The sequence below is a fragment of the Populus alba genome, chromosome 18 (genome assembly GCF_005239225.2).
Source record: "Populus alba chromosome 18, ASM523922v2, whole genome shotgun sequence".
NCBI classification, from domain to species: Eukaryota; Viridiplantae; Streptophyta; class Magnoliopsida; order Malpighiales; family Salicaceae; genus Populus; species Populus alba.
Window position 1 is genome coordinate 2,054,678 of NC_133301.1, and position 25,702 is coordinate 2,080,379.

Sequence of the window (25,702 nt, forward strand, 5' to 3'; positions counted from 1 at the left end):
TTACTACACCACCAAACAGTCAAACAATCCATATCCAACCAACTCCAGAAAATCTCCACGGCTATAGTAAATAACCCTGACTTAAACCCCATTTCAAAACCCTAATTCTCTTTCCTCTTTTTTAATCTCCCACAAATTCTCCCAACTGGGTTTCTTTTACTCTATTTTTTCGTGTTCTTTTTTGCAGAAAATGGAGGGTCTTGTTTGCTCAAACGCTGTCGTTTTGGAGGGCTTCCTCTCTTCTATCATTGAAGCCGTGGTACTTGAAGCAGCCATTGCTGCTTGGAAGGCACTTGCCTTGTCACATTTCATGGTACAATGTCGCTGTTACTCTGCATAGTTTAAGCATTGCAGCTTAAGCTTTTCAAAAGCTTGAAGCTTTCTTTGGTTTTGTGCATGTTTATGATGTTAATTTGTGGATCTGTTTTGTACTGTATTTATTTTTTTATGAGAAAGTTAGGGTTTTACTATTTTTTGTACTGTGTGTGTGTGTGTGTGTGTTCTTGTTTGTCCAGTTTTTTTTTATATAGTAAAATTGGGGTAATTATGATGTGGGTTTTGTTTGTTGTGTTTAAAGGAGTTTATTTTATTTTATTTTTTGGCTGTGGGGTTTGTGTTATGTTGCACTTTAGAGGTGCTATTTTTGCTAGGGTTTGGAGTGAGTTTTTGTTCTTTGTTTATTTTGCTTTCGTGGTATTTGTCTGATTAGTGCCTCTTTTGCTCTTCCTCTGTGCATTTCGCTTGCTTGCTGTTTTGCCTTGTAGAGCGTTGGTTAAATAAATCTTGACATGGAATTTTCTTTTTTCTCCTTCAGAAAAGTAAACCACAACTTTGTTAAACTGGCGAGCATGATATATATAGGAATAGAATTAGAGCAGAAGCCCTTCTAAAGTAAATGATCTAACTTGAGGAGATTGATGGCTAAGAGTGATTCTCATACACATTTTGAGAATGCTACTCTCTTTCGTGCATATCACTTATCATTGGAATGAATTCAACCTTCCTCATTCATGGCTCGGCAGATTTGTTTGTTTTAAAAAGTATGTGCTGCATGAGAAACTCCTGGGTTCCATTGATTTTTTCTCATGGTGCTTGTGGGAGGCAATTTGTTTCTTCCAACTGGTCTCGTAATTGAGCAGAAATTTGGCCTTCTTTTGTTACCAGATAGGTTCTTTGCCTAACAGATCTGGTGACTTCCCAGAAGAGTCAGGCACAAGTCAAGGGTTAGTGATCTGATCTATTTGCCCCGGTTGTTGTTTATGTACTGTAGTATTGGATAAGTTAATAACTTTCTTTGAGCTGCAGGTTTCCATTTACCGGGCTTCACATGAGGAAGAAACCTGATCCTGATAATCAAGATGCCAGTGATACCGAGGATGATGAAGACGATGAGGATGGCCAAGATGATCAGGATGATGATGAGGAAGGCGATGATGAGGATGTGCCTGACAAAGAAGAGGACGGTGAGGATCCGGAGGATGAGCCTGAAGCCAATGGTGATGGTGGCAGTGATGATGATGACGAGGAAGACGATGATGACGAGGAAGATGAAGACGACGATGATGACGAGGAGGATGAAGATGGGGATGAAGAGGAGGATGAGGAAGATATTCCCCAGCCACCATCTAAGAAGAGGAAATGAGGCCAAAATCATTTTCCTCTTTTTTTCTGATCTTGTTTTGTTTTCTCTTGTTAGAGTAGGAGTTTGGGTTAACAGGGAGCGTAAGCTGGGAGGATTGGGTGTCTTATCTGCATCCTGGTCGAAAAGATTGTGGCAAGTGTGCTGACACGTATTGGTATTTCTAATGTTTAAGAACTCTGTTCTTTTTACTGTTGCATATTTCCCTGTTATACTGTGATTCACCCACGTTCAAGAGTAGAATCTTGGGATCCTGCAGGCTGCAAGTGCTTCAGAATCGCCCTCAGCTACAATTGTAGCCGGATTCACTGTGCACTGTTCAATTAATCTTCATTTTAATCAATGAACGCCCATTCAAGCATACCAGATCAAGAAGCTAAAATAATCGATGATTAGATCTATCAAAATATAAGAATGTTAGACAATGGCGCCAATAGTATGGTTCAAGAATCAAAGACATGTGATCGCATTGACAGCAAACACAAATGGTTGAAATAGCATTCCTTGAGCTAGTACTAAATACAGAGCATACCTCACCACACAGCCACAGGCCTCCAAGCTCTGAAAGCCAGTCCTCACGAACACGCGATTTCAGAGTAAATTGGCAAGAAAGGATGTTCTGTACACTGGCTGCTCATGGTTAATGTGACATCCATCATCCCCTATTGACAAGATGGAAGAGGCAATATCTTCAACAGCTTGGAATCCATCACAGACCAGTTTGATTTGGAATCGAGTGCATGAACAATCTTTTAAGATATAGTTACTTTCCATCATGGCTTGTTTTGCACTAGAACTTCTGTTTTAGAGTGTGGTAGCTGTTGTGGTTGTGATTTGAAAAAAATTATTTTATAAAAAGTATTTTTAGTTGAGGTTGGTTTGAAAAAATATATTTGATTAAAACTATAATTGAAATTGAGGTTGAATAAAAAGTTGTTTAATGTATTTGGTTAAAACTGTTTTTGAAATTGAGGTTATAAAATAATTTTAAAAAATATATATTAATATTGATTGTTTTTAATTTAAATATTGTAGATTTAACTATTACTATTATATCATGGAATAAATAATATTTTATATAAAATATTTTTTTAAAGCTAGTTTTTCTAATAAAAAACAATTAAAATTTAAAAATATATTTTTTTATTTTGTTAGGTAAGACCCAGTTCAATTATTTTTAGCTTTGAACCGAACCGGTCTGGCTGGAACAGTGGATCATGCTCTACTGTTTATAGAAAAAAAACCCATGAACATGCTCCACTGTTCAAGAAAAAAAACCATGAACAACATTGTTCATGAGTTTTCCGGTATAAGAAGCAACTTTATGTTACTTATTGTAAACATGTAGTTGTGCCACAATTAATGATAAGCCCCATTATTATAAATCTGTTGTTAAAGTATAACCGACGATTGAGTTGTTGTGGTTGTTTTAAATACAAAAACAACCACGTAATCAAACATAATCTTAAACTGGAAAATTTCTTCAACAGCTTGGAATCCATCACATGCCAGTTTTATCATTAGACTGGAAAATTTTGTGGTCGATTATAGGACTTGGATTTGAGCCTTTTCATCTTAACAAAAAGAGAAAACATACGAGGCTAAGATTATCATCACATGATTCTTGGAAGAAATTTTTTATCATAACCTCTTAAAACCTCGATGAATTTAGGATCAAGGTTAAGGTTCAAACCCCTGCAACAACTAGACAAATCACTGTCAACGTAATTTAACAAAATACACACCCAGATTGCTTCCATGATCACTGGTTAATTAGCCTTGTACGAAGAAAATTAAGCAAGCATTGCAAGTTTACAGTGTCTTTCTAAATAAAATATAAAAAAACATTGTTAAGATTGCATAGTAAGTTAAAAAAGTGAAAAGCATCATTGGATTATAGTGCAATCTCAAAATAAAACGATTACTTAATATTTCTTTCTAGAATTTAATTATTATTTTGGGATTGAAAAGATGAAGATAGTAAGGAATTTTATTTTAAAAATATAAAGACTTCCTTTAAAATTATTCCAAATATTTATTTATTTTTATTTTTATTAACTAAACATGTTTTTATCTTTTCTGTATCCCACCCCCCCTCTAATTTTATGTAATTCATATGAATTTTCTCACCGAAATTAAGTTTATGATCCAATTTTATATAAATTTAAAGTTACAAAACGAGCCAAGCTTTCAAGACTTCAATATTCTCATTGTGGATGAGTCACGAAGAGTTCAAGTAGTCGAGAGAATATGACGAACGGTGGTAGGTCGGATGAGATATGCTCTTGCCCTCCTCCATCTTCGAGTGGAGAACCTTGTCCCCTAGAGTGGTATTTAATTATTTATGGAGCACTCAGCCTGATTTATTAAAAAAAAATAAAAATGATCAGCAGAAAAATAAGATTACATGCTAAATAACTTTTTTAAAAAAAAATTGGACAAGTATTCATCCATAAATTACAAAAACTACAAAACAAAATCCTTAAATAAAACTATAAGAACACAGAATTAAAGAGAAAAAAAGATTATATATTTTTATTGTAAAAACAAATACAATATAATAAAATATTAAGTCAGGTCAACCTTGATAAGAGTATTTGAGTCAATCATGCTCGGTAGAATAATTTTGGTCGAAATTCAACGCAATTATTATAAATATAGGTAGCATTTGTTATTGGGTTAGTTGTTGTTTTTTAATTTTTTTATTTAAAAATATATTAAAATATTTTTTTTTAAAAAAATAATTTTAATATTAACATATTAAAAAATTAAAACGATCAAAATACATAAAAATTATTAATTTTTAATAAAAAAATAAATTTATTTTTTTATTAAATAGTGTTTGGATCGCGTTTTCAAATTCTTTAATACTTCACTTTTAAAAAGAATAGAGGCAATCAAGAGAGTAAAATATTTTAGATTTAACGTGGGAGTTAATGATGATTCCTACTAATCTAATAGTTATGAGTAATTTTGAAGTTTTCTCATCATTTTTACCCATAGCTTCTAAAGAAATTAGCATAAGATGTTTGTTAAATGCCAAAATTAAAATTAGGGATATTAATTAAATTTAAAACTAATAGATAATCATGGGAATAGATTAAGAAAATATAATTTTTTTTTAATAATTATTATTTTGGGTTAAATATTGATATCTTATATTATAATCTAAATAATTGATTATGTATGAATATATATAACATTTACAATATAGTTATTTAACATATGTATTACAATTTTATTTTATATTAAACGATAAATAGTATCACGTCTAAATGGATATTCGAGAAGGATAAATATCTAAATTTATTATTTGATGATAATGAATAAAATAGAAATATTTATTTTAAATATAAATATAAGAGGTTAAAGATATTCCACAAGTTAAAGGGGTAGCAATTATCTAGAGAATGAAAGACTTTTCAAGAAAAGGCAAAACGTAATCCACACTTCATTAATTAAATGCTCCACATCCGCCCTTCCCTATGTTTTCCTAAAAATCCTACCTTCCTCGTAATTTGCTTATTGAATATTCTTCTTTTTCTTCCTTTTTGGGCTTGGAGTCAATATCAGGCGCGTGGTGAGGTCTCATGAGCTCCGAGTCAACTATGATGAGAGATGAGAGAGAAGTTTTGATATTCTTTTTGGCATATGCCAACATCTGTAACCAAACACGAGATAAAGAAAAAAAGGAAGCTTTTTGACGGGTATTCCATACCCAGTACCCACCCAGGCAGGGTCGAAGGAAAACTCCATGAACTGAAGTGCAATTGCGTTAGCCAAATATTTTATCATTTTTTTCCCGGTGAAAAATGATAATGTGCATGATCACAGACAACAATATTGGTCAGAGGGGACACCTTAAACCACTAATCTTGTATTAATTTCTCGTGGATGCACTAGTGGGGACACCTTAAACCACTAATCTTGTATTAAACCACTAATCTTGTATTAATTTCTCGTGGATGCACTAGTGGGGACACCTTAAACCACTAATCTTGTATAAATTCACTAATCTTGTATTAATTTCTCGTGGATGCACTAGTGGGGACACCTTAAACCACTAATCTTGTATAAATTCACTAATCTTGTATTAATTTCTCGTGGATGCACTAGTGGGGACACCTTAAACCACTAATCTTGTATAAATTTCTCGTGGATGCGATGGTCTAATTATTGATGTATCCTCCTTGTATATTCAGAAACCATGTATATGTCCATGGTTGACCTTGGTGGGGATGGCAGTCAGTGTCTGATCCCTATAAAAACAAAGGTGAAGGTTTTTTGGGACCTTACCTTTTTCTCGCTATAATGAAATGGTTTGGTGGAGGTTTATTCCTGCTCTAGTTTCCAAGCCAAAACTAGCGAATATTTTATCTGGTTTGATAGTTTCATTTGGCCTGACCCGATCTGTTTCTGGCGACTCTTTTTTGTCAGATACTGCTCTGTCAAACCAGCGATAGTTTCCTTTTATATTTGCTTAGTTCTTACACTTGCATGGCGGCCTTAAATGCTCATACAGAGACAAACACGAGGCATTGTTTTTATCAGATGGCCTCTCTGTTTACTGTTTGCGTTTTCTGTGCTTGTTTCTACTGGCTGAGTGAAAGCTCAAAATCTGTGGCTTCACAGAGAACAGGAGGACCTAGAAATATTGTTGAAGGCTCTGTTTTTATCAATGGAACAGCTCCGATTGGGACAACAGACCATGATTTTATTTGTGCTACTTTGGACTGGTGGCCTCCTGATAAATGTGACTATGGAACTTGTAGCTGGGGCAAAGCTTCTTTTCTTAACCTGGTAAGCTCGTCAAGTAGTTTGTGAGAATTGCAGCGTAGCTTGAGTTTTTACTGTTCCTTTCTTCTTCTTTTTTGTCAAATATTCTCTTTGTTCTCTGTTCCATGTCAACTTATCTGCTTTCTAGATATCCTTCAGACAATTATAACTGAGAATCCAACTAGCAGATAAAACTATGGTCCATCAATTAATTCTTTCCTAAATCCATTTCTAAGTTCATAATCCATCACAGTAATCAAGTTTAACGCCCTCATAGATGTGCTAGCTGTGCTTTACTTGTAGCTTGCACGAGAGGTTCGTGGTTGCAGCTATACAACCACAACTTCATTCAAAAGCGAATCACTGTGTGTGTGTGTGTGTGTATTTATCATTAATATATGGTTCTTCTCAGTTTTTTTTTGGCAATTACTGTCCTATAAATCCTTCACACATACAATCACCTTACGGGAAGCTGCATATTCTCAAATCTGTCATGGCAAGCTGAAAGTAAAGCACAATAGCACCACTATTTTACATAAAAAATTGACTCTCTAAGCCTTCCAAAAAGAACCGGTCAAATAGAAGTTGACATTTATTAGAAGAGGCTAAATATTAGTGGTGACAGTAAAATATGAAAGAATGTGATAAGGAAATCAATTGTTAATAAAGAGTAAGGTAGGCTATGGACTTTCTCTCTGTCTGTGTGTGTGTGTTATTTTCCTTGTCTCTTTTACTTTTCCTTTTTTTTTTTTTTTTTTTTCAAGTAAGATCATCAGATATGGACTTAATATATTTCTTTTTGCTTCTCTTTCTTTCTTTTCCAATTTTTTTCAGGATCTTAGCAACCCAATATTGTTGAATGCAATCAAAGGTGAGACTCGTTTACCAAGTTTTACTCATAATTCATGGATAAGTTATAACATAGTCTTGATTGAGTTGCAGCCTTTTCTCCTCTGAAAATCAGAATGGGAGGCACTTTACAAGATAAAGTGACTTATGAAAGACTAGGTAAACCTTGTCCAACATTTGTCAAAAGTAGATCAGAAATGTTCGGCTTTTCCCAAGGTTGCTTGCCAATGTCTCGGTGGGATGAATTGAACACCTTCTTCAAACAAGCCGGGTAACTAGCTGTAGTGTTCTCATGAAATTAGTTAAAAATGTGTTTAGTTTATGTTCTTAGTTTCCACAATAGTTGGATTAATATGATGAATCAATATTGAAGTGTTATATTTTGATTTTGAAATACAGGGCTGTTGTTCTTTTCGGGTTAAATACGTTGAGTGGCAGGACAAAAGCTGCAGATGGTTCTGCTGTGGGTGCTTGGAATTCAAGTGATGCTGAATTTCTGATGCGATACTCTGTTAACAAGGGGTACACCATTCACGGTTGGGAGCTTGGTAAGAACTATATGTTTCCTTTTAGCAACTTGAAATATCCTAAATTGAACTCTTAACGGTAGTTCTTAACTTCTTATAAATGTATGCTGTAGCTGCCGGTGGCATTAGTAATGGAAGTAACTTCTTTTTCGTACATGAAACTCTTCGTAACTTTCAGGAAATGAAGTAAGTGGGAGTGGAGTTGGAACAAGAATTGCAGCAGATCAATATGCATCTGACATAAACAATCTGCAGATGATAGTGCAAACTATTTATGCAGGTTTTGAAGTTAAGCCACTAGTCCTAGCACCAGGAGGGTTCTTTGATGCAAACTGGTTCACACAATTTATAGACAAAACACCTAGATCTCTTCAAGTAGTCACCCACCACATTTATAACCTTGGTCAAGGTAAATAAACCAGCAATCTAGAGAAATATTCTGGTGTTGCAGCAATCTAGTTCTAATATTTTTTGGTTTTGGAACTATTCTGTTCCTTGCAGCCCCCATACTGCTTACTGGAGAAGCATGTTTTTTACTTTTTTCTTGCGTATAGGTGTTGATGATCACCTAATTGATAAGATATTGAATCCATCATACCTCGACGGAGGTTCCAAACCATTTAGAAGTCTTCAAGGGATTTTGAAGACTTCAGGGACTCAAGCTGTTGCTTGGGTTGGTGAGGCAGGAGGTGCTTCCAACAGTGGCCATAATCTTGTCACAAATGCATTTGTGTTTAGTTTCTGGTAAGCTAGTTCACACATTTGCTGTATTTTATTTGGTTTTCTTTGTTTGGACTTGAAAGCGTGGACATCGATTGAACTGGTTTTCCATTTACCAACAGGTACTTGGACCAGCTAGGTATGGCATCGTCATACGACACAAAAACATATTGTAGACAGACATTGATTGGTGGAAATTATGGCCTTCTTAACACTGGCACCTTTGTCCCTAATCCTGATTATTACAGGTAAATCTTGAACCCAAGAAGTATACTAAATGAATTTGCTGTTAATATTACTGTTAATATTATTACTTTAATCCATCAGTGCTCTTCTGTGGCACCGTTTGATGGGAAGAAATGTTCTGGCAACAACTTTCTCTGGGACTGACAACATACGCGCTTATGCTCACTGTGCAAAAGCATCTGTAAGAAGATTCGTAAAACTTGATTAGTAACAAAATTTCATATATCTGCTTGGCCAACGCAATCTGTTCTTGCCATCACAGAAAGGAATTACATTGCTGTTAATCAACCTCGACAGAAACACTACTGTTAAAGTCCATGTTTCAACTGGAAATATTACCGGCAATGGAGCTTTGGTAACGCAACAGCAAAATCATACAAAGTTTTCCGCGATGTCTAGGGGTTCAAGCATCGATGTCAGTACAAGAGAGGAATATCATTTAACGGCCCTGAATGGTGATTTACACAGTCAAACAGTGCTCCTAAATGGGAACATACTTTCTGTAAATTCATCTGGGAGTATCCCTCCTTTGGAACCAATTGAAACAAGCCACTCCGACCCAATAACCGTTGCCCCTTTCTCTATTGTATTTGCTCACATTGCTAATTCCACTGTTCCTGCTTGTGAGCATGTAGAATGAAAATTGATCACTTGTTCTTTTTTCATGTATAGTAATAAGATTCAACATATTGGAGCAAAAAGTTTGAGCTCAATGATGTGGAAATGCAACTAACATGGGATTTGAAAAAATAAAATACGCATAATCTTGTTAATACATGAGCAAGCATATGTACCAGGGCCATTATTGACAGATACAGACTTCAACGATTCTACAAGACTATAACTGTTTTAAAGAATGTATATTACACGTATGGTTGCCAAAATTTTTGATTCATGGACTGAAATTTCTAGCCAATCTTTTGTCCATGCCCACATCATAGCATAGAATAGCCATGTCATAAGGCTTTATCCCTCGTTCCAATATCCCAAAACAAATTTCCTGATGTTGGTAGACAGGGAAAGCAAGAAAAAAACTAATTCTTGGAAACTATCATGGCAGAAAAGACAAGAGAGTGAAATTCCACGAACCATTCAAGTTGAAGCAACTTGCTGCTCTTGCAAAGCAAGCGGAATGGCTGGTCTCCAACTTGTGCCATCTGGACTATCCATAAGAGCAATGCCCAAAGCAGCTAAATCCTTCCTAATAGCATCTGATTTTTCATAGTCTTTGTCCTTTCTTGCTACAGTCCTTTCCTTGATTTTTTGCAATATTTGATCTTCTGTCAGCTTTGCACGCCTCAGTGCCTTCTCCCTCAATTGCTGCAGAGCCTGCAGCAGGAAACGGTTTAGCAAATCATAGCTAGAAGGGGAAAGATAAAAGATTAAAAAAAAAAAAAAATCCGAAGAGCTTTTATTGGCACGCACAAAACTAAGCTGAGAGACACTAGACAGCTAAAAGAAAAACTGATGGGGATAATTGCATAAATGGGCAGGCCAGCATTCAAAAAGCTTTCTGGGAGTTAAAGAAGTACAGATGAAAAACAATATTGGAGGAAAATAAATGCATGTTGGTGCAGCAATTTGAGAGTGACATGGATCTTATCTGTGTTATAATTGGGAGAGGGGAAGGGTATTGTAGTCTGCATATCTAAATCAGCAATGCATTAGTGATATTCTAGCAGTAAGCTACCTCATTGTAAGTTGGGGGCATCAACCCTAAGACCAGAAGAGCATTTCTGACCATCTTTTCCAGAGCAGCAATTGACTCTATTCGCTTTGTTTGTTTCTTTCCCTGAATGGATCATTTATTCAATAATAAACAACAAAGGGGTTAGAGGGAGTGAGATAACCAAATTTAAACCCCAAAAAACTTATAACAGCTACTAAGCTATCTACAGCTGACACACCTATGTACAATAAAAGTAACTAGTATCCATAAAAATAAACATTTGTCTGAATCTCATTACCTTTCGAGTGTGTAGCATATCATTAATGATTTTTAATGGATCAGACAGTGCAGACAAAAGAACAGGAGTGTGAAGATCATCTGACATCGAGGTGACAAATGTATCATGAAACTTATTGATGTCATTTTTAGTGTCAGGTGGGATAGCATCCTTCTCAAATGCCACACGATGCTGGCTGAGAATATTTTCACAATCATGTAGCGTCTGCAACCAAATAATCACATGAAATAAAAAAACTGAAAATATTTCTTCAATGAAATAAAATACAAAGACTTCTAGGTTAAAAACTTCTCCTTTTTTGTCTAGGATGTAAAACCATGAGCAAATATATTAAGAAGTAGAAACCAAAAGTTGATGGAAAAATTTATATGCTTGCCATTTATTAAAGAGCTGAAAGTATCCTGTCTCCAGATTGTAGCATCTTTCTATCATAGAAGCAAAGATAAAAAAAAAAAAAAAATAACAAGATTGCACATGAAACCAGAGCAAACAAATGCCACCACAAGGTCTGACTGGTTATGGGGGCGGTGTTTGCTTATTGTAGTACCTGATAGATGTAAAATATACGTTCTGAAGCGCTTTCAAGCTGCACATCAGAGTAGTTGACTGAGGATCTATAGTGGGTCCCCAACAGGAAAAGTCTCAAAGCTAATGGATGGTAAAGATCTATAACCTGGATAAAGATAAAATGCTAGTAAGAATCATGTAGACTTGGATGATAGTTCCAGTACTAGAGTACAGGCAGTAGAATCATAAACTACAACAACACAAAATATCATCCAATATGGAATCCTTTACCTGCCTAATTGTGAAGAAGTTTCCTAAGGATTTGGACATTTTCTCTGAGTCAATAGTGACAAAACCATTGTGTACCCAATAGCTTATATTGCTATCTCTGCATGCAGCACAGCTCTGAGCAATTTCGTTTTCATGATGGGGAAACACAAGGTCCATTCCACCACCATGTATGTCAAAAGTGTGACCAAGATAAGCAGCACTCATGGCACTGCACTCGATATGCCACCCAGGTCTTCCAGGACCCCATGGACTGTCCCAAAAGGGCTCACCCTCCTTCGCAGACTGCCCAAAAAAAGTGTAACAACACAATTAATTAGCCAATATGAATGGACAGTTTGAGTTTCAAGACGTGCCACATACAGAGTTGAACTTTTGCAGGAAATTAGATATACAATGATACAGGTCTAGTATCTGGATGTGTGCTTTTACATCAAGATGCTAACCACCTTTGATTTACACAGCTATGTCTACTAGATTTTACCATGGTTTTTTTTGTTGTGCAGGATTTGGAAGCCCAGCCCAGCACTTTAACACCAGAAACAAGCATTCTACTATGTGTTTCCATGCACATGGCTTGAATCAAGAACAACACGGTACTACAATTAGACAGTACCGCAGCCGGGTCCAGAAGAAAAAAACATATGCTAAGAGGTGAGGGGATTCAATAGCACAGCAGCATCAGCAAAGATAACCATCTTAGATAATTTCATGTCTCACATCAAGTGCTCATCATTATCAGTGTCTTGCAGACACTTACCTTCCACAATGCAAAATCAGCAGGGTTTTTCTTTCTCGAGTCCACAGCAACTCGTTCACCAGCTCGGTTATCTTCTAATTTTCGTCCAGACAATCGCCCGTATTCAGGTAATTTGTCAACCGAAAAGTATACATCCCCATCAATTCTGTAGGCATATTCATTCTCAAGAATCTGCTAAGATGGCATGTCAAGAAATCACTATTCAGAGTATCAAAGAAATGCATATGAACGAGAGAGGATAAATACTGAGTGGATCATTTCACCTCATAAAGACCATGCTCATAGCAATGCACTGTATTTAATAATCATATAGAAAGACATAGAGATTCAAATTCAAGCAGGATCAACAAATTACCCGCTCAATCATATCAATTATTTGAGGCATGTGATCTGACACACGTGGCTCGACAGAAGGCGGAAGGCAATGAAGATGCACCATATCATGAAGGAATTCTTCACAGTACCGTTTACTCAAACTAATCGGATCCTCTCCTAATTCATTCGCTCGAGCAATTATCTACAGAATTTGAAAATTGCAACTCAGCTTATCCTGTCATACCAATATCAAAAAGCAGTTGGCAACCAAACTCTTGCGCCAAAATAACATCAGATCCCCTATCCACCAAACCACATTATAAACAAAAAGAATCCTCAAAACAACATTTTCAATAAAGAAACACTGCAAACTGCCATATTAATCATCATTGCGCATTCAAATGTAGGGCAGTTTATCTCCCCTGCATCAAAATTGTGTAATTTACTTATGGCAACTATTATTCATGCCCCGTCATGCAAACATTTTAATGTAGTTGAAATAAACCAAATTTAATTACAACCTTAACAAGACAAAAAACAAAAAAAAAAAGAGAAAGAGTAAAGAGACCAATTAACCTTATCATCAACATCGGTGAAATTTCGAACATAATGAACATCATACCCCAAATGCTTTAGATACCTGCCTAATTACCAGCCACCAGAAAAAACCCTTGTCAGTAACCATCTAAACATGGATTCTTACAGCTTAAAAGGAGAAAAAAGAAATTGAACAAACCTTAATAAAACATCAAAGGTAACATATACACGAGCATGACCAATATGGCTTAAATCATAAGCAGTGACACCACAAACATACATTCCAACTTTACCCTCGACTTTTGGCTTAAATAGCTCTTTTTTTCTACTCATTGTGTTGTATAGCCACAATTCTGATGATTGACTTGCAGCAGAGGCATCTCCACCGTTGGTTTTGATTGAGGGCTGTGATGATGATGTTAGAGAGGTGAAGAAACGATGTAGTCTTGTCTTCTTGGTGGGAGAAAAATGGGTTTTGATTTTGATTGAATGGAGGAGGTAAGATTTTGTAGGCGGAGGAGAGAAGCAGATTGAGGTCAGGGGTTTGTAGTATCTGTAAAGACTGCCCATGTGCTGCTCTCTCTGTTGCTCTGTTTCAATGGCTCTTCTCTTTCAGCTTCTGTCTTAAATTGTAAAGGCGTTTCTCAACAATATCCCCAATCTATATGGATAAGTTTGATTTGGTCCCCGTTCTATTTTTCATCTTGATTAGATCATCTCCGTTCCAGTGGATTCTCATGGCTTCCTTAACTTTGTTTTAAACTTTTAATTATTAATTAAGTAATTTATGATATTAATTTATTAGAATGTTTCTCGTCAGGTAATTGAATATTGAATATTATAAAAAAAAATGTAAAAGCTGCAAAAGTTTTTATTATAGTTTTGATCTGACAAGTAAGTTTTACATCATTTAAATGATTATTTCAGAGAATTTGATGATTTTTTATTAAGAAAAATAAAAATAGCCTGAATTTCAGGTGATTATTGACTATCCAATAGTTTTGTGACTCGAAAACTAAGAAAATATGTGATTAAGAGTTCATGAAGATTAAATGGATTTTATGAGATTGCCCTTGAATATTCTATTTATTTTAGAGTAAATACATTGTGTGACCCCTCGAGTTTTATAAATTAGTTAAACTAGCTTCTATGCTCTAACTTGGGGCATTGCAACCCTTTACTTTCGATTTCTGGGCACTTGTCATTCCTTCGAATCCGTTTGATATTATGTTAATAAAGTTTTACTTTAAAATATATTGATATAATTTTTTTTATTTTTTTAAATTTATTTCTAATATTAGCACATCAAAATGATTTTAAAATACAATTAATGTATATAAATTAAAAAAAATAAGGTTTTTATATCCCATGTGAAAAAAATTTAAAAACAATCAATGTATATCAACTATATATGTTGTAAATAATGAAGTTTAAAAGATTATTTTAAAAAAAAAATTATCTCACACTAAAAATATATTATCTTATTCTTTTAAATTGAAGTATTTAAAAAAAAAATTTATTATTCTACATTGAAAAACATAATTTTCTTATAATATATATACTAATAGCTTCAAACTTCAGGTTTCTAATTATACATTGATAAAATAAAATTTTTTATTCTAGTGTACTTATATAATGATCTTTAATATGAGTTGGTAGCCAATAAAAAAATAATAATAAGCTCACACTATAAAATTAAACCAAGCAAGAGAAAAATCTTTCGATTGCTTTTATACGCGCTAGCCAACACCAATCCTTATTTGATTTTTTCAGTTTGTTAAGTGTAAAATGTAAAAAACCAAAAAAAAAAAAATTGATGTCTTCCAACCAATGTGTACATATTAAAAGAAAAAATATATATAGTTATATTTCGAAGTTGATCTAGCAAGTCATATAATTTTTAAACAAGTTATTTATAGGTCCAAATTTTATCTAATTCAAATCTAATTATAGTTTTAAATTAACCTATTGAGTAAAACCGGGTTTAATAACTACACCTTTTGTTGGATTGAGCCTTTAGTCTTTGGATTTCCTCTTGTCACTCAGCTACTGGGGCGATAAAACATCTTACCAGAGGATTATCCCATGACCGTTAGGATTTTATTTTTCATGATCGAAATCGTTAGGGATCTTGTCCATTGCATGGTTATGAAATTCTATCACCGATAGGGTTTGGGTCACTAATAGAAAAATTAACTCTATTTAAAAACAAAATTAAAATAATATTGTTTAAAAGTATGGTAATAATTATTTTTTAATATATTTTTATTTAAAAATACATTAAAATAATTTTTTTTATTTTTAAAAATTCATTCAACCTCATCAATTCAAAAATATTAAAAAAATAAAAATATATATACATTTTCTTATAAATCTTTGTTTGGACCGCACTTTAAAACTGAAGCTAAATAATGCAAGGCAGGTAAACTCACAAAAAATTTCAACGAGTAAATATAATGGCAAATGCAAGTAGTGGTAATTTTTCGGAACATACATTCGACATGATTTTTCAATGAGATTACTCGGCTTTTTTAAAGCGGTTTGCACATCGTTCTTAAATGGTGGGTATCTTATCATTTGGAAATGTGATGCAATCCATATTTTTTAAAATTTTATTTAAATTTTTTTTTAATATATATTTTAGATTATTTTGATATGTTGATTTCAAAAATATTAAAAAAAAATTATTTTAATACATTTCAGTATGAAAAAACACTCTAAAAAGTAACTACAACCAAACTCCCAAATAGAATGTTATTTGTTTATATGGTTGCTTTTATTTTTAAAGCAAACCACGTAAAAAAAACTTTTTGGTACATGAGGAAATATATATTTTGTGTTTAAAACACAAGGCAATTGATAGCAGCTTCAGTTACTTTTTCCATATAACGAAGAGTGAATTAATTTATTATTCACTGTGTGGAGAACAGTGGAAAAAGTTTTCACAGTTCTAACTAACCGAGTCTTGTTCAAACTTGAATATATTAAATTATAATCAAAAAAATTATCACAATATCAAACACACGAATCAAATAAAATAGTTGAAAAGCTAGATTTTGTCTTGATTCGCGAATTTTATCTTACGTGATGTTTGGCTTGAGATTAAAAAACAGGGATGGATCATCATAAGAGTAATTATTATGTTTTTTAGAAGTGTAAAAGCTAGTCTATAAAGATGTGTTTGTGTTAATATATTAAAGGATGAATTTTAGTGGGAAGAAATAGAAAATAATTAAAATAACAGTATTGAACTCTTGTTTTGGAGTGCGGCATAGACATTGGTTTGCTGGAATTCAATTTTTTTATTTAAAATAATTTTTTTATATATTTTTAGATTATTTTGATGTGATGATTTTAAAATATTTTTTTTAAAAAATAAAAATAATTTATTTATTTATGAATAAAAAATATTTTAAAAAATAATTGTATTTACATTTTCAAACACTATAAGTGGAAAGAGGGATAAAAAAAAATACCAACGTGATGGCAAGAAATACAAATACATTATAAAAATTTGCATCGTTAAAACTTGACATGTCAGGGCTCGAAATGCCAGGTGATGGTTACTTCATGGACATATCTAAGTAATAAAACGTTCAAGCTCGATTAGTATAAGACTCGCTATGGATTCGTGTTGGGTTGTGAGGGGTTTTTTTTATATAGAAATAATATTCATATTTTATTAAATACAAAATTATAAATTTAGGTAAAAAATAACAAAAAAAAAAAACTCAGTCCAACCTTCTCGTCATTACCAACCTGTAGCTTGGATAAAAAAGGTTGAGCCAAGCTGGGTTCGTTTGCGAGATCCAAGGCCTATGTTGTAAAATATGGATAATCTTATTCGAAATACAACGAAGAAAATGTTAAAGCACATTTTAAAGAAAACATTGTAAAACAAGGAAAGTGAAAAGGAAAATACATGGAAAAATTACCAATCCAGGTTATTAGATTGAAAACACCGTATGTAAAAATGCCAAAAAAACCAAATTCATAGTCAAATAAATGTTGAGTGGCGAAGTTGAAAATGTAATTTCATTTATAAAAAAGAATTTAAAATAAAAAAAAATTAAAGAATGAGAATCAAAATGAAAATAAAAAATAATTTTAATTTATAATAAAAGGGTGAGAGTGAAAATAAAAATCAAATCAACAAAAATGATAAGGGAAATTTTAAAAAAAAAAAACATAAAGAGTGAAATTTTTAAAAAATTTAATTGAATGGTGAAATTGAAAAGAAAAACTAGTTTAATAAAAAAAACTCAAAAAAAAAATCAATCAAGAGAATAAGAATTACGTTGAACAAAATAACACATCGCATGTTTGGATTGAATGAATGTAATTAAAAACATATAAAAAGTGGGGGGAGAAATCAAGATAACAAGAATCGAAATCAAAATCTCAAAACACCATGGACAACTCTAAAATTCTGCAGGGAGAATGGGATTTTTAAGGGGAGAAGGGAGAAAATCAAGGGGAAGAAAAGAGGATTGTTGGCCATGAACTGCACCGACCCCGACCACACACACCCTCTTGTGGGGAAGTGGTCATAACGATGCATCTAATGACATGATGAAAAATAGTTTTTGGTTAGCAAGAGATGTTGCATGCGTCACTCGGATGACTTTGGTGTCTTTCACTTGCTGACGTGTCTTACACACACCAACCATCTTTTATTTTTTAATTATTTTTTATATTTATTAAAATACTAAATTATCTTTTTTTTTTTTGCTTCGAGTATGTTTGGTATTGTGATAACTTTTATGGTTGTAGTTTAAAAACAATTGTTTTATAAAAAGCATTTGTTGTTAAGGTTGGGCTGGTATTTATATATGTTTGGTTAAAATTATGGTTGAAATTAAGGTTGAATAAAAAGTAATTTAATATGACTGGTTAAGAATGCATTTTAAATCAAGGCTGCAATATAATTAAAAAGGATATATATTAATACTGATGTTTTTTAATTTAAATATTGTAGATTTAACTACTGCTATTACATCATGAAATAAATAATACTTTATATAAAATATTTTTTATTGTTCTATTAATCTATCTATAATTCTATCATGTATGAAAATTATCCAACAAGAACTACAGTTTTGATGGTTCTTTGAGTGTGCAACAAAATTATGAAAAATATCATCACGAACAAAATTGGGGTTACAGTCAAATTTTACAAATGCTACGCCATCATGTGATCTCCTTTTAATTTATGCAATATCATTGAATGTTGTTAAACACTAGTTTTTCAAATAAAACACAAAAAAAAATGAATTTTTATACTATTCACTTTTGTATGCAAAAGTGAATTAATTCACTCAGCATAAACGATATAAAAGAAGAGAAGCAGTCTAGAGCTACTTTCGATTAACTTGCTTTTTAAACACAAAATATACTAGGTCCCACAAACAGTAAATTACATTTTATACTTTACCAAACAATTTTTATACATGGTTTGCTTTAAAAACAGAAATAACAACAAAAACAAATACTCTTAAAGAAAATTTTAAAGATATTTTAATTATTTTATCATGTTTTTTTTTTTTTTAAAAAAAAACTTTATTACCCCTCAACTATACAACAATATAACCTACGGGCAAAGACTAAACTACTCCCAATTGCTATTCAAAAGATTTTTTTTTTATGGAAATGACACGGCATTGCACTGTTCTAGAGAACATTACTCCCGAACAAGGTGAACAAAGTTTTTTCAATGAGATTTAGCTCTTATTAGTAATCTATAATAATATCATCTTTTATTTCAAATATACCCTCAACGTCAAGAATCTTGTTAACCAACCAGTGTGGGAATATTGAAAATAATAAAATATCCAGTGTTTTTTATTTTTTTAATGTAAAACTTAGCAAGATTTTTTATTATAATTGTACGATAAAAATGTGGTTGTGATTATTTTTTAAAATACTTTTCATTCAGTAATATATTAAAATAATATATATTTTTTTATTTTTTAAAAATATTTTTAATATCAGTGCATTAAAATGATATAAAAACTCTAAAAATTATTAATTTAAAATAAAATAATTTTTTTTTTTCAAAATCACATTTTAAACTTAAAAAGAAAAAATTCATACCAAACATAAATAATCACATAATCTATAATTCAACTCAAGAATTAAGATTGTCTCAAGTTAATTAAAATAATCTTATTTTATTTTTTTAGTAAACAAAATTTTGATGAGATAAATTGAGACGAAATTAAACCAAATCAATATTTATTTATTTATTTATCTTGGCTCATACCAAAGGCAAGGTCGATCATCCACTATGGTGGTTTGAATTTAACAATAATGACTCCACATGAAAAACCAAAATCAATGATCTTCCAACTTCTTTATGCCATGTCCGGTAATAAGATAAGAATTGTCAGACAGGCAAAAAAGAAGAGAGAAAGACAAGGAAACCCTCGAAAAATTTCAACCTGGCGCTCCTTCATCCCTCCAAAACCAAAATACACATCAAAATATATCTCCCGCCACAACCAGAGAGAGATAATCAAAGCGCGAATCTCCAAACTCCAAAGCAAAGCAAGAAAGAACCTTTCTTTTGTAGAGGTCTATAATACTAGTAACCTGTTCTATTCCTGTCTCAGAAAGAATAGTCTTGCAAGCATGGCAGTTACTTCAAGTCCTGTTGCGTTGAAAGAAAAAGAGGTTGTAGAAAAGAAGAGTCGGTCAAAACGTCCTGGAGTTCGTGTTGTTGGAGGGAGGATCTATGATTCTGAGAATGGGAAGACTTGTCATCAAGTAACGAGTGATTCTTTTGATACAATTTTAGATTATAATAAGTGAACCTTTGTTTTCTTTGCTTGGTTGATGAGAGCATGCTAGAAAGTAGAACATGAAAGAAGCCTAAGCTCCAAGTTTCAGTTCTTGATTGTTTTTTTTTTTTGTTTGCTGGGTTGATTCGAAGAGAACCCATGAATCTACTTTGTATGATTTCTCTGTTGATAGAATTTTAGTACGTAAACCCTTTGTGTTTTTCTGTCTGGCTGACGGGAAGATGCAAGAAAATGAAAGAACCCTAAGTTTCGAGTTTTAGCTCCTAGTTTTGGTTATTTGAAGAGAAGCCATGAATTTACTCTCACTATTTTTTGTTGATAGAATTCTAGACAACAAGTAAACCCTACCATGGTTTTCTGTTTGGTTAATGTGAAGATGCAGGAAAGCTAAAGAAATCTTAGTTTCAAGTCCCTTTTTTAGTTTTCGGCTCATTTAACAATGACCCATAATTGCTTTTGTGATTTATTAATCTCTTAGTATATTCATGATTTATTTGTCTCGTAGTTAGTGTATATGCTCAACTATGCTCTTTTTTGCCCTGTATCTCCTTGCGATTCTGTTGGTTGATGATAGAATGTGGGAAGGTAAAATGAAAGTGGAATTCGGGATCTTTTCTTAATGATGTCAAGAACACTTGTTTTGGTCAGTTGCATTAATTTTGTTGTTTCACACGAAAGCGAATCAAGAAAGTGGTTTGGTAATGTTATTATCTCTAAATTGGTGGTGGTCGTACAATTGATGGGCTCATTGATATTTTTTCCATGTCCGTTCTCTTTGTGATTGATATCTTTCTTTGTCCTTGTTTGTTTAAAATCATCGCAGTGCCGCCAAAAAACAATGGATTTTGCGGCAGCATGTGCAATTCAGAAAGGAAACAAACTATGTGCTCTCAAGTTCTGCCACAAATGCCTATTAAACAGGTTAGCTTGGTGACGCAATTCTCCAATAACAAGCTTTGTCAAACAATTAAGGAGGTTTTCGCATTTAAGTTTTTTCTCAATACATTTTGGTTGGTGGTGTTTTAGATACGGAGAGAAAGCAGAAGATGTAGCATTGTTGGATGACTGGCAGTGTCCCAAGTGTAGGGGCATTTGCAACTGTAGCTTCTGCATGTAAGTACATCAATGTTTGACTTGTACATCATGTTTGAAGTTTAGTGATGATATTATTGAATATAACTAGTCTTCTTGGTGAATCTAATAGAATAAAGTTTTTCCAGGAAGAAACGAGGCCACAAGCCCACTGGAATACTTGTCCACACAGCCAAGGAAAATGGGTTTTGTTCTGTCTCAGAACTGCTGCAGATTAAAGGTTCTGAAAATTTGAATCACAACAAGGATGTGGAAGCCAATGATGCGTCATACAAGGTTTGGAAGTGTTTGCTAATGATGGTCCTTTGTTATGATTATTAGGCTGCTTCATCCATGGGATTTCTGATTTGCCATACGTATACGTCAATTGATGCTTTAACAGGAGTCTACAGTCGCTTCTCCATGGATAGGGAAGGAGAATTCTTTTGATGGAAACATTGATACGAATCTGCATCCTCAGAATTTAACACCCATCTCTGCAGAGAAGAAATCTAAGAAAACAAAACGGAAAGGACTGAAGGAAGGTGGTAATGGTAACAGGGATGCTGAAATCAATTTAGAGGAGAGTGGTCAGAAGAAAACAAAAAGGGAAGGACTAGGGAAAGTTAGTAATGGCAGTACGAAGGGTGCTTATAAGAAGCCTCTAATTACTGAAGATGTTTATGAAAATGAAATGAAGACCAATGAAAAAGATAAAGGTGATGTTGCAAAGGAAAAGAAGTCTAAGACAAGGTCCATGGAACTTTCCAAGGACAAAGTGAAGGAAAACAAGAAGGATGAAGATGTTTCTGAAAAGAAAAGGAAGACTAAGGCACATCCTCAGGAAATTTCTAAGAAAGAATTGAAAAAAGGAAAGAATGAAGATGCTTTTGTTGAGAAAAAGAGGACTAAGACACAGCCTCAAGAGGTTTCCCAGAATGAAGTTTTACTTGGTGCAAATTGTAATGGTGGAATAGTTTGTGGGTTTAGAAGTGATAAAATTCAAACGGAGACCAATATGGCTGGAGACTCATGCAAAGTTGACAGGTTTCCTGCAGAATTTCAAACCAAATCAAAGACAGCCAATGAGAGGCGTACCATGAAACTTCAGAACAAAGAAATTGACGTGGACATTGAATTGCCTCAGGGAACCTGCTTAACGGCTGTAGCAGGCATCGAGTTACCTCCCGAGACTGTTGGTAATGCATTGCAATTCTTGGAATTTTGTGCTAGTTTTGGTAAGGTATGAACAAGTCTTTTATTACTATCAAACCAAATGAAGCTAATTGTTGCCACCGTGCTGTAGTTTGTTTCCATCTTCCCTGTTCGTTATTCATGACTTTGTTGACTGTCCTTGTCCTTCCCCCCTGATTAGGTTCTTGGTCTGAAGAAGGGGCAAGCTGAAATTGCACTCAGGGAAATAATAAATGGACGAAGAGGGCGTCGGTTGCAATCCTATCATCTAGCCCAGATTCATGTTCAGCTACTGTCTCTGATTCAAAAGGATATGGGAGAAGAGTATGTAATCTATTACGTTGTCTAATTATTCTCAACCACTTTTGCTTCCTGCGGGGACAGAAGAATGATAATTTTGTGATTTCTTGTTCAGATCTCCAACCCTAACTACAACAAATGAAAACTCATGGTTTCAAGCTCTCAGGAAATCTGTCTCGAAATGCCATTTCTTATCAAAAGAACTTCCCCCTAATTGTTTTGACTGGGGCAATGAAGGATATGATAAGTTAAACAGCTCAGAAAAGCTTAGACTCTTGAATCTTATATGTGATGAAGCTCTTAATACCAAGTAAGCGACAAAAACAGAATGAGGAAATGGGTCCTATACATTTGGTTCTACAATTATCAATCTGTGTTGACAAAACATTTTACTATCTTATTTTGATTGTTTATAAATATGTTTTCCAGAGAGTTGCGCAGTTGGATTGATGATGAAAACTCTAAATTTCTTGAAAGACAGAAGGAAGCCAAAGACAAAGTTCTTGCAGCGAAGGATAAGGTCATAGTCATTGTAAATGGCAATGTTGGCTTTCCAGTGATGTCAGTGAATCCATCCTTTATTTGCAAATTAATTATTTTCTCTTATTTGTTTGGAACAGGAGAAAAAATTGAAACAGAAGATGCTAGACGAGGTGGCCAAAGCTATTATTGAGAAAAATGGTGCTCCCATTTCTGTTTCTAACCATAAAGAAATGGTTTCACGAATAAAAAGTGAAGCTGCACAAGCCCACTCAGAAATGCTGGAGGCCATGGCACTGAAGAGTAAGTGCATTTACACTTTTGAAGTTGACGTGATTGCATAAAAATGTTTGCTTTGATTTTATTAATACTGTTAGATATACAGTGGGCTTAAGTGGTTTGATAGTCTTCTGGGTTTGTTGCTCTACACTAAATAATTGTTATTCTGGCCATTGAAATTTGGTGCCAAAATCAAGATCAGGCAAGGGATAATTTACAGGAAACTGAAGAATCTGAGATCAAATTATATTTTTTGAAACATCTATCATGTGCTTGCTAGTAGGATTTGTTATATCAGTTCTTTGCATTAATCTATTGTTCTTTTTTGATCGTACATGCAAACATGCAATTGATGTATAATTTGCAAACATATATATATTTAACCTTTACCTGCAATGATCAGAGGGATTATTATCCAATGCTGTCAGAACGGAGCCTGTCCTTCTGGACGGTGATGGCCGAGCTTTCTGGAAACTAAATGGCTACAATGGTCAATCAGATATTCTGCTTCAAGGTCAGGATGCTTGGTTTGTTTGCATTTGTGTATATGAAGTAAACATGCTGCATATCGTCATTTATTTTTCTTTTACAGATATGGGTACATGGAATTCTGTTGCACCAAGTGAAAAATGGTTAGTATATGCTGATGAACAGAAACTGGAAATTGAGAAATACATCACTTCCTCGAGGTAATGACATTAATTGATACATCTTTTGCACTGAGAAGTCATCTTACAGTTTACTTCTAGCTCCCCATGTTTTCCCCTTTTAGAAATAATTTTTTTAGGGCTGGAAAGCTTGTAACCAGTAGGAACTTGCTAAACATTTACCTCTTGGAGATTTGATTTTTTGTTTAGGTTGGTGCCTAACACCCACAAGCATATAACTTAATTAAAAATTACTAGAAAGGAGAGGTGACTTGTGAAGGGAGACATGCTAATGCCATATGAATCTCATCTCTAACATGCAATTCTAGGGACTTCTTTATCATGTAGAAATTAGAAGAAGAAAAAACTGTTGGCCCCTTTTGATCTGAAATTAAACTAAACTAGAATTGTCATCAGGTTATTGTCGCCATTCATTTGTTGTGCTACCGCCTGCCCAAAACGCACCATGATCTGTTCCTCTTGTGCTGTTCATGTGAGAGAAAGAAATGCACGACAACTTCTTGTTGGGATGCATGTTTGAGCTATCAAAATCACACGTTGTGCCTTCTCATTTGTGTTTTTCTTTAGGAATCTGATATTATTGTGTATATGGGTCTACATGTAGGTATTTCTTGCAGGTGTCCTGGGCAACAAAGTTGACTTTATTCTTGAAGGGCAATGCTATAGCCTATAATGGATATATTTGATCTATTTATCGCATGTTCTTTTCTTTTTTATTTCTTTTTGGTTGATATGCTTGACCGTGTTAAGTTCTCTTTTGATTTCAGGACAAAAAGGCTTAGGGTTCAAAAAGCTACCGAAAGCCCTTCAATCGACGCATTAAAATAAGATCGAGGTGAGAAGAGAGTCAACAATAGACGTTTTAAGCAAAAATGCTCTGAGTTCCTCAAAATTGCTTACCATGTGTAAGATTAGAGTTCTTATTTTTTTTTTATCTCTTGTTTGATATGCAAAGCCAGGGCAACCTGTCCCCTCAGCTCTCGCATGGTTTGATCGCTACATAGTCAACGGCATCTGGAGATTTTGACTCCTTTTTTGCATTCCTGGGATGATGATGAAAGTTCAGAGGAAGAACTGTTGTATTTTACCCTCCCTGTAAAGGCTATTTCCTCTTGTACACATGCGCAACATTGTTAGGTTAAAGCTTTGCTTCGTGGACTTCTTGCTTGGTATTTTGTGCAATTGTAGTAGGATACACGTGGCGGCAGAAAGGAACTCCTCAAATCCTGTTAGAAAACAGTGGCTTGCACATCTGTTGCCATTACTAGTTTTTAATGTATCTTTTATGTAAAAACAGGTGTAATTCTTGGATTAGCTGCCTGTGTAGAAGTTCTCACTTTCAGCCTGTTGATCTAAAGGAAAGATTTTCTTTTCTTTTATCTTTTTTAAGCACAATGGAATGGTGAAGTTGAGACTTGAGAGCATGCAGCTGCATTTCCTTTGCAAGTACAGATTTTTATAGTCCCTTAATTTTTTAAAATTGATCACGTGAATCTATTTTAAAATAAAGATTTATCTTTTTTAAAATACGGTTTACATTGAAAGCAAATAAAAAAGATAAAATAAGTTAAAGACTACAAAAACAATTTAAGCTCCATAGTCTACACTCTCCTTGCTTATAAATTTTAGTTTGGTCTGCATTCTATTATCTTATTTATTTTCAAAAAATAGTGTTTTTGAAAAAAATTGAAAATTTTTAATTTTTTTTATTAACTTTAATTTAATATATTTTTAGTTAAAAAATAAAAAAACATAATTGACATGTATTTTAATACAAAA

The 25,702-nt window shown here is 33.6% G+C and overlaps 4 protein-coding genes across 7 annotated transcripts; 3 read left to right on the forward strand and 1 right to left on the reverse strand.

Annotated features, from left to right (window-relative positions):
• Positions 1–1,838, forward strand: LOC118051265 (uncharacterized). The gene is made up of 3 exons (XM_073406116.1): positions 1–313; positions 1,165–1,223; positions 1,306–1,838. The coding sequence occupies exons 1-3, from the start codon at positions 191–193 to the stop codon at positions 1,640–1,642; spliced, it is 519 nt and encodes a 172-aa protein (XP_073262217.1). The 5' UTR covers positions 1–190; the 3' UTR covers positions 1,643–1,838.
• Positions 1,839–5,864: 4,026 nt separating this feature from the next.
• Positions 5,865–9,468, forward strand: LOC118051264 (heparanase-like protein 3). Its single transcript, XM_035061895.2, has 9 exons — positions 5,865–6,439; positions 7,250–7,286; positions 7,358–7,535; positions 7,664–7,812; positions 7,970–8,200; positions 8,346–8,535; positions 8,634–8,759; positions 8,839–8,938; positions 9,020–9,468. The coding sequence occupies exons 1-9, from the start codon at positions 6,137–6,139 to the stop codon at positions 9,395–9,397; spliced, it is 1,692 nt and encodes a 563-aa protein (XP_034917786.1). The 5' UTR covers positions 5,865–6,136; the 3' UTR covers positions 9,398–9,468.
• On the reverse strand, positions 8,958–13,739 carry LOC118051262 (cysteine--tRNA ligase, chloroplastic/mitochondrial). Of its 3 annotated transcripts, none has more exons than XM_035061892.2 (10): positions 13,331–13,739; positions 13,171–13,234; positions 12,635–12,796; positions 12,280–12,450; positions 11,523–11,804; positions 11,272–11,397; positions 10,725–10,928; positions 10,448–10,549; positions 9,847–10,086; positions 8,958–9,374 (listed from the first exon to the last, which is right to left on the reverse strand). In XM_035061892.2, exons 1-9 carry the CDS (start codon positions 13,699–13,701, stop codon positions 9,850–9,852), a joined length of 1,719 nt encoding a protein of 572 aa, XP_034917783.1. In that variant the 5' UTR covers positions 13,702–13,739; the 3' UTR covers positions 8,958–9,374; positions 9,847–9,849. The 3 variants fall into 3 exon arrangements, with proteins under 3 accessions (XP_034917783.1, XP_034917784.1, XP_034917785.1); XM_035061893.2 differs by having other exon boundaries at positions 13,171–13,238; positions 13,331–13,470; XM_035061894.2 differs by having other exon boundaries at positions 12,635–12,829; positions 13,171–13,238; positions 13,331–13,470.
• Positions 13,740–19,493: 5,754 nt separating this feature from the next.
• On the forward strand, positions 19,494–25,339 carry LOC118051261 (uncharacterized). 2 transcript variants are annotated; one of them, XM_035061890.2, is made up of 13 exons: positions 19,494–19,896; positions 20,755–20,852; positions 20,958–21,044; positions 21,152–21,299; positions 21,406–22,245; positions 22,378–22,520; positions 22,612–22,806; positions 22,926–23,016; positions 23,117–23,279; positions 23,659–23,769; positions 23,848–23,944; positions 24,691–24,758; positions 24,879–25,339. In XM_035061890.2, exons 1-12 carry the CDS (start codon positions 19,762–19,764, stop codon positions 24,749–24,751), a joined length of 2,169 nt encoding a protein of 722 aa, XP_034917781.2. In that variant the 5' UTR covers positions 19,494–19,761; the 3' UTR covers positions 24,752–24,758; positions 24,879–25,339. The 2 variants fall into 2 exon arrangements, with proteins under 2 accessions (XP_034917781.2, XP_034917782.2); XM_035061891.2 differs by having other exon boundaries at positions 24,883–25,339.
• The last annotated feature ends 363 nt before the right edge of the window (positions 25,340–25,702 follow it).

Excerpts from the sequence above, each read along its gene's own strand:
- LOC118051264 (XM_035061895.2), top strand. The coding sequence starts at position 6,137 with ATGGCGGCCTTAAATGCTCATACAGAGACAAACACGAGGCATTGTTTT. Across the intron at positions 7,536-7,663 it reads ACCTTCTTCAAACAAGCCGG|GGCTGTTGTTCTTTTCGGGT; the intron begins GTAACTAGCTGT and ends TTTGAAATACAG. Across the intron at positions 8,760-8,838 it reads CCTAATCCTGATTATTACAG|TGCTCTTCTGTGGCACCGTT; the intron begins GTAAATCTTGAA and ends TTAATCCATCAG.
- LOC118051262 (XM_035061892.2), bottom strand. The coding sequence starts at position 13,701 with ATGGGCAGTCTTTACAGATACTACAAACCCCTGACCTCAATCTGCTTC. Across the intron at positions 10,929-11,271 it reads GTATATTTTACATCTATCAG|ACGCTACATGATTGTGAAAA; the intron begins GTACTACAATAA and ends ATTTGGTTGCAG. Across the intron at positions 10,550-10,724 it reads ATATGCTACACACTCGAAAG|GGAAAGAAACAAACAAAGCG; the intron begins GTAATGAGATTC and ends TGATCCATTCAG.
- LOC118051265 (XM_073406116.1), top strand. The coding sequence starts at position 191 with ATGGAGGGTCTTGTTTGCTCAAACGCTGTCGTTTTGGAGGGCTTCCTC. Across the intron at positions 314-1,164 it reads TTGCCTTGTCACATTTCATG|ATAGGTTCTTTGCCTAACAG; the intron begins GTACAATGTCGC and ends TTTTGTTACCAG. Across the intron at positions 1,224-1,305 it reads GAGTCAGGCACAAGTCAAGG|GTTTCCATTTACCGGGCTTC; the intron begins GTTAGTGATCTG and ends TTTGAGCTGCAG.
- LOC118051261 (XM_035061890.2), top strand. The coding sequence starts at position 19,762 with ATGGCAGTTACTTCAAGTCCTGTTGCGTTGAAAGAAAAAGAGGTTGTA. Across the intron at positions 20,853-20,957 it reads CACAAATGCCTATTAAACAG|ATACGGAGAGAAAGCAGAAG; the intron begins GTTAGCTTGGTG and ends GTGGTGTTTTAG. Across the intron at positions 21,300-21,405 it reads CCAATGATGCGTCATACAAG|GAGTCTACAGTCGCTTCTCC; the intron begins GTTTGGAAGTGT and ends ATGCTTTAACAG.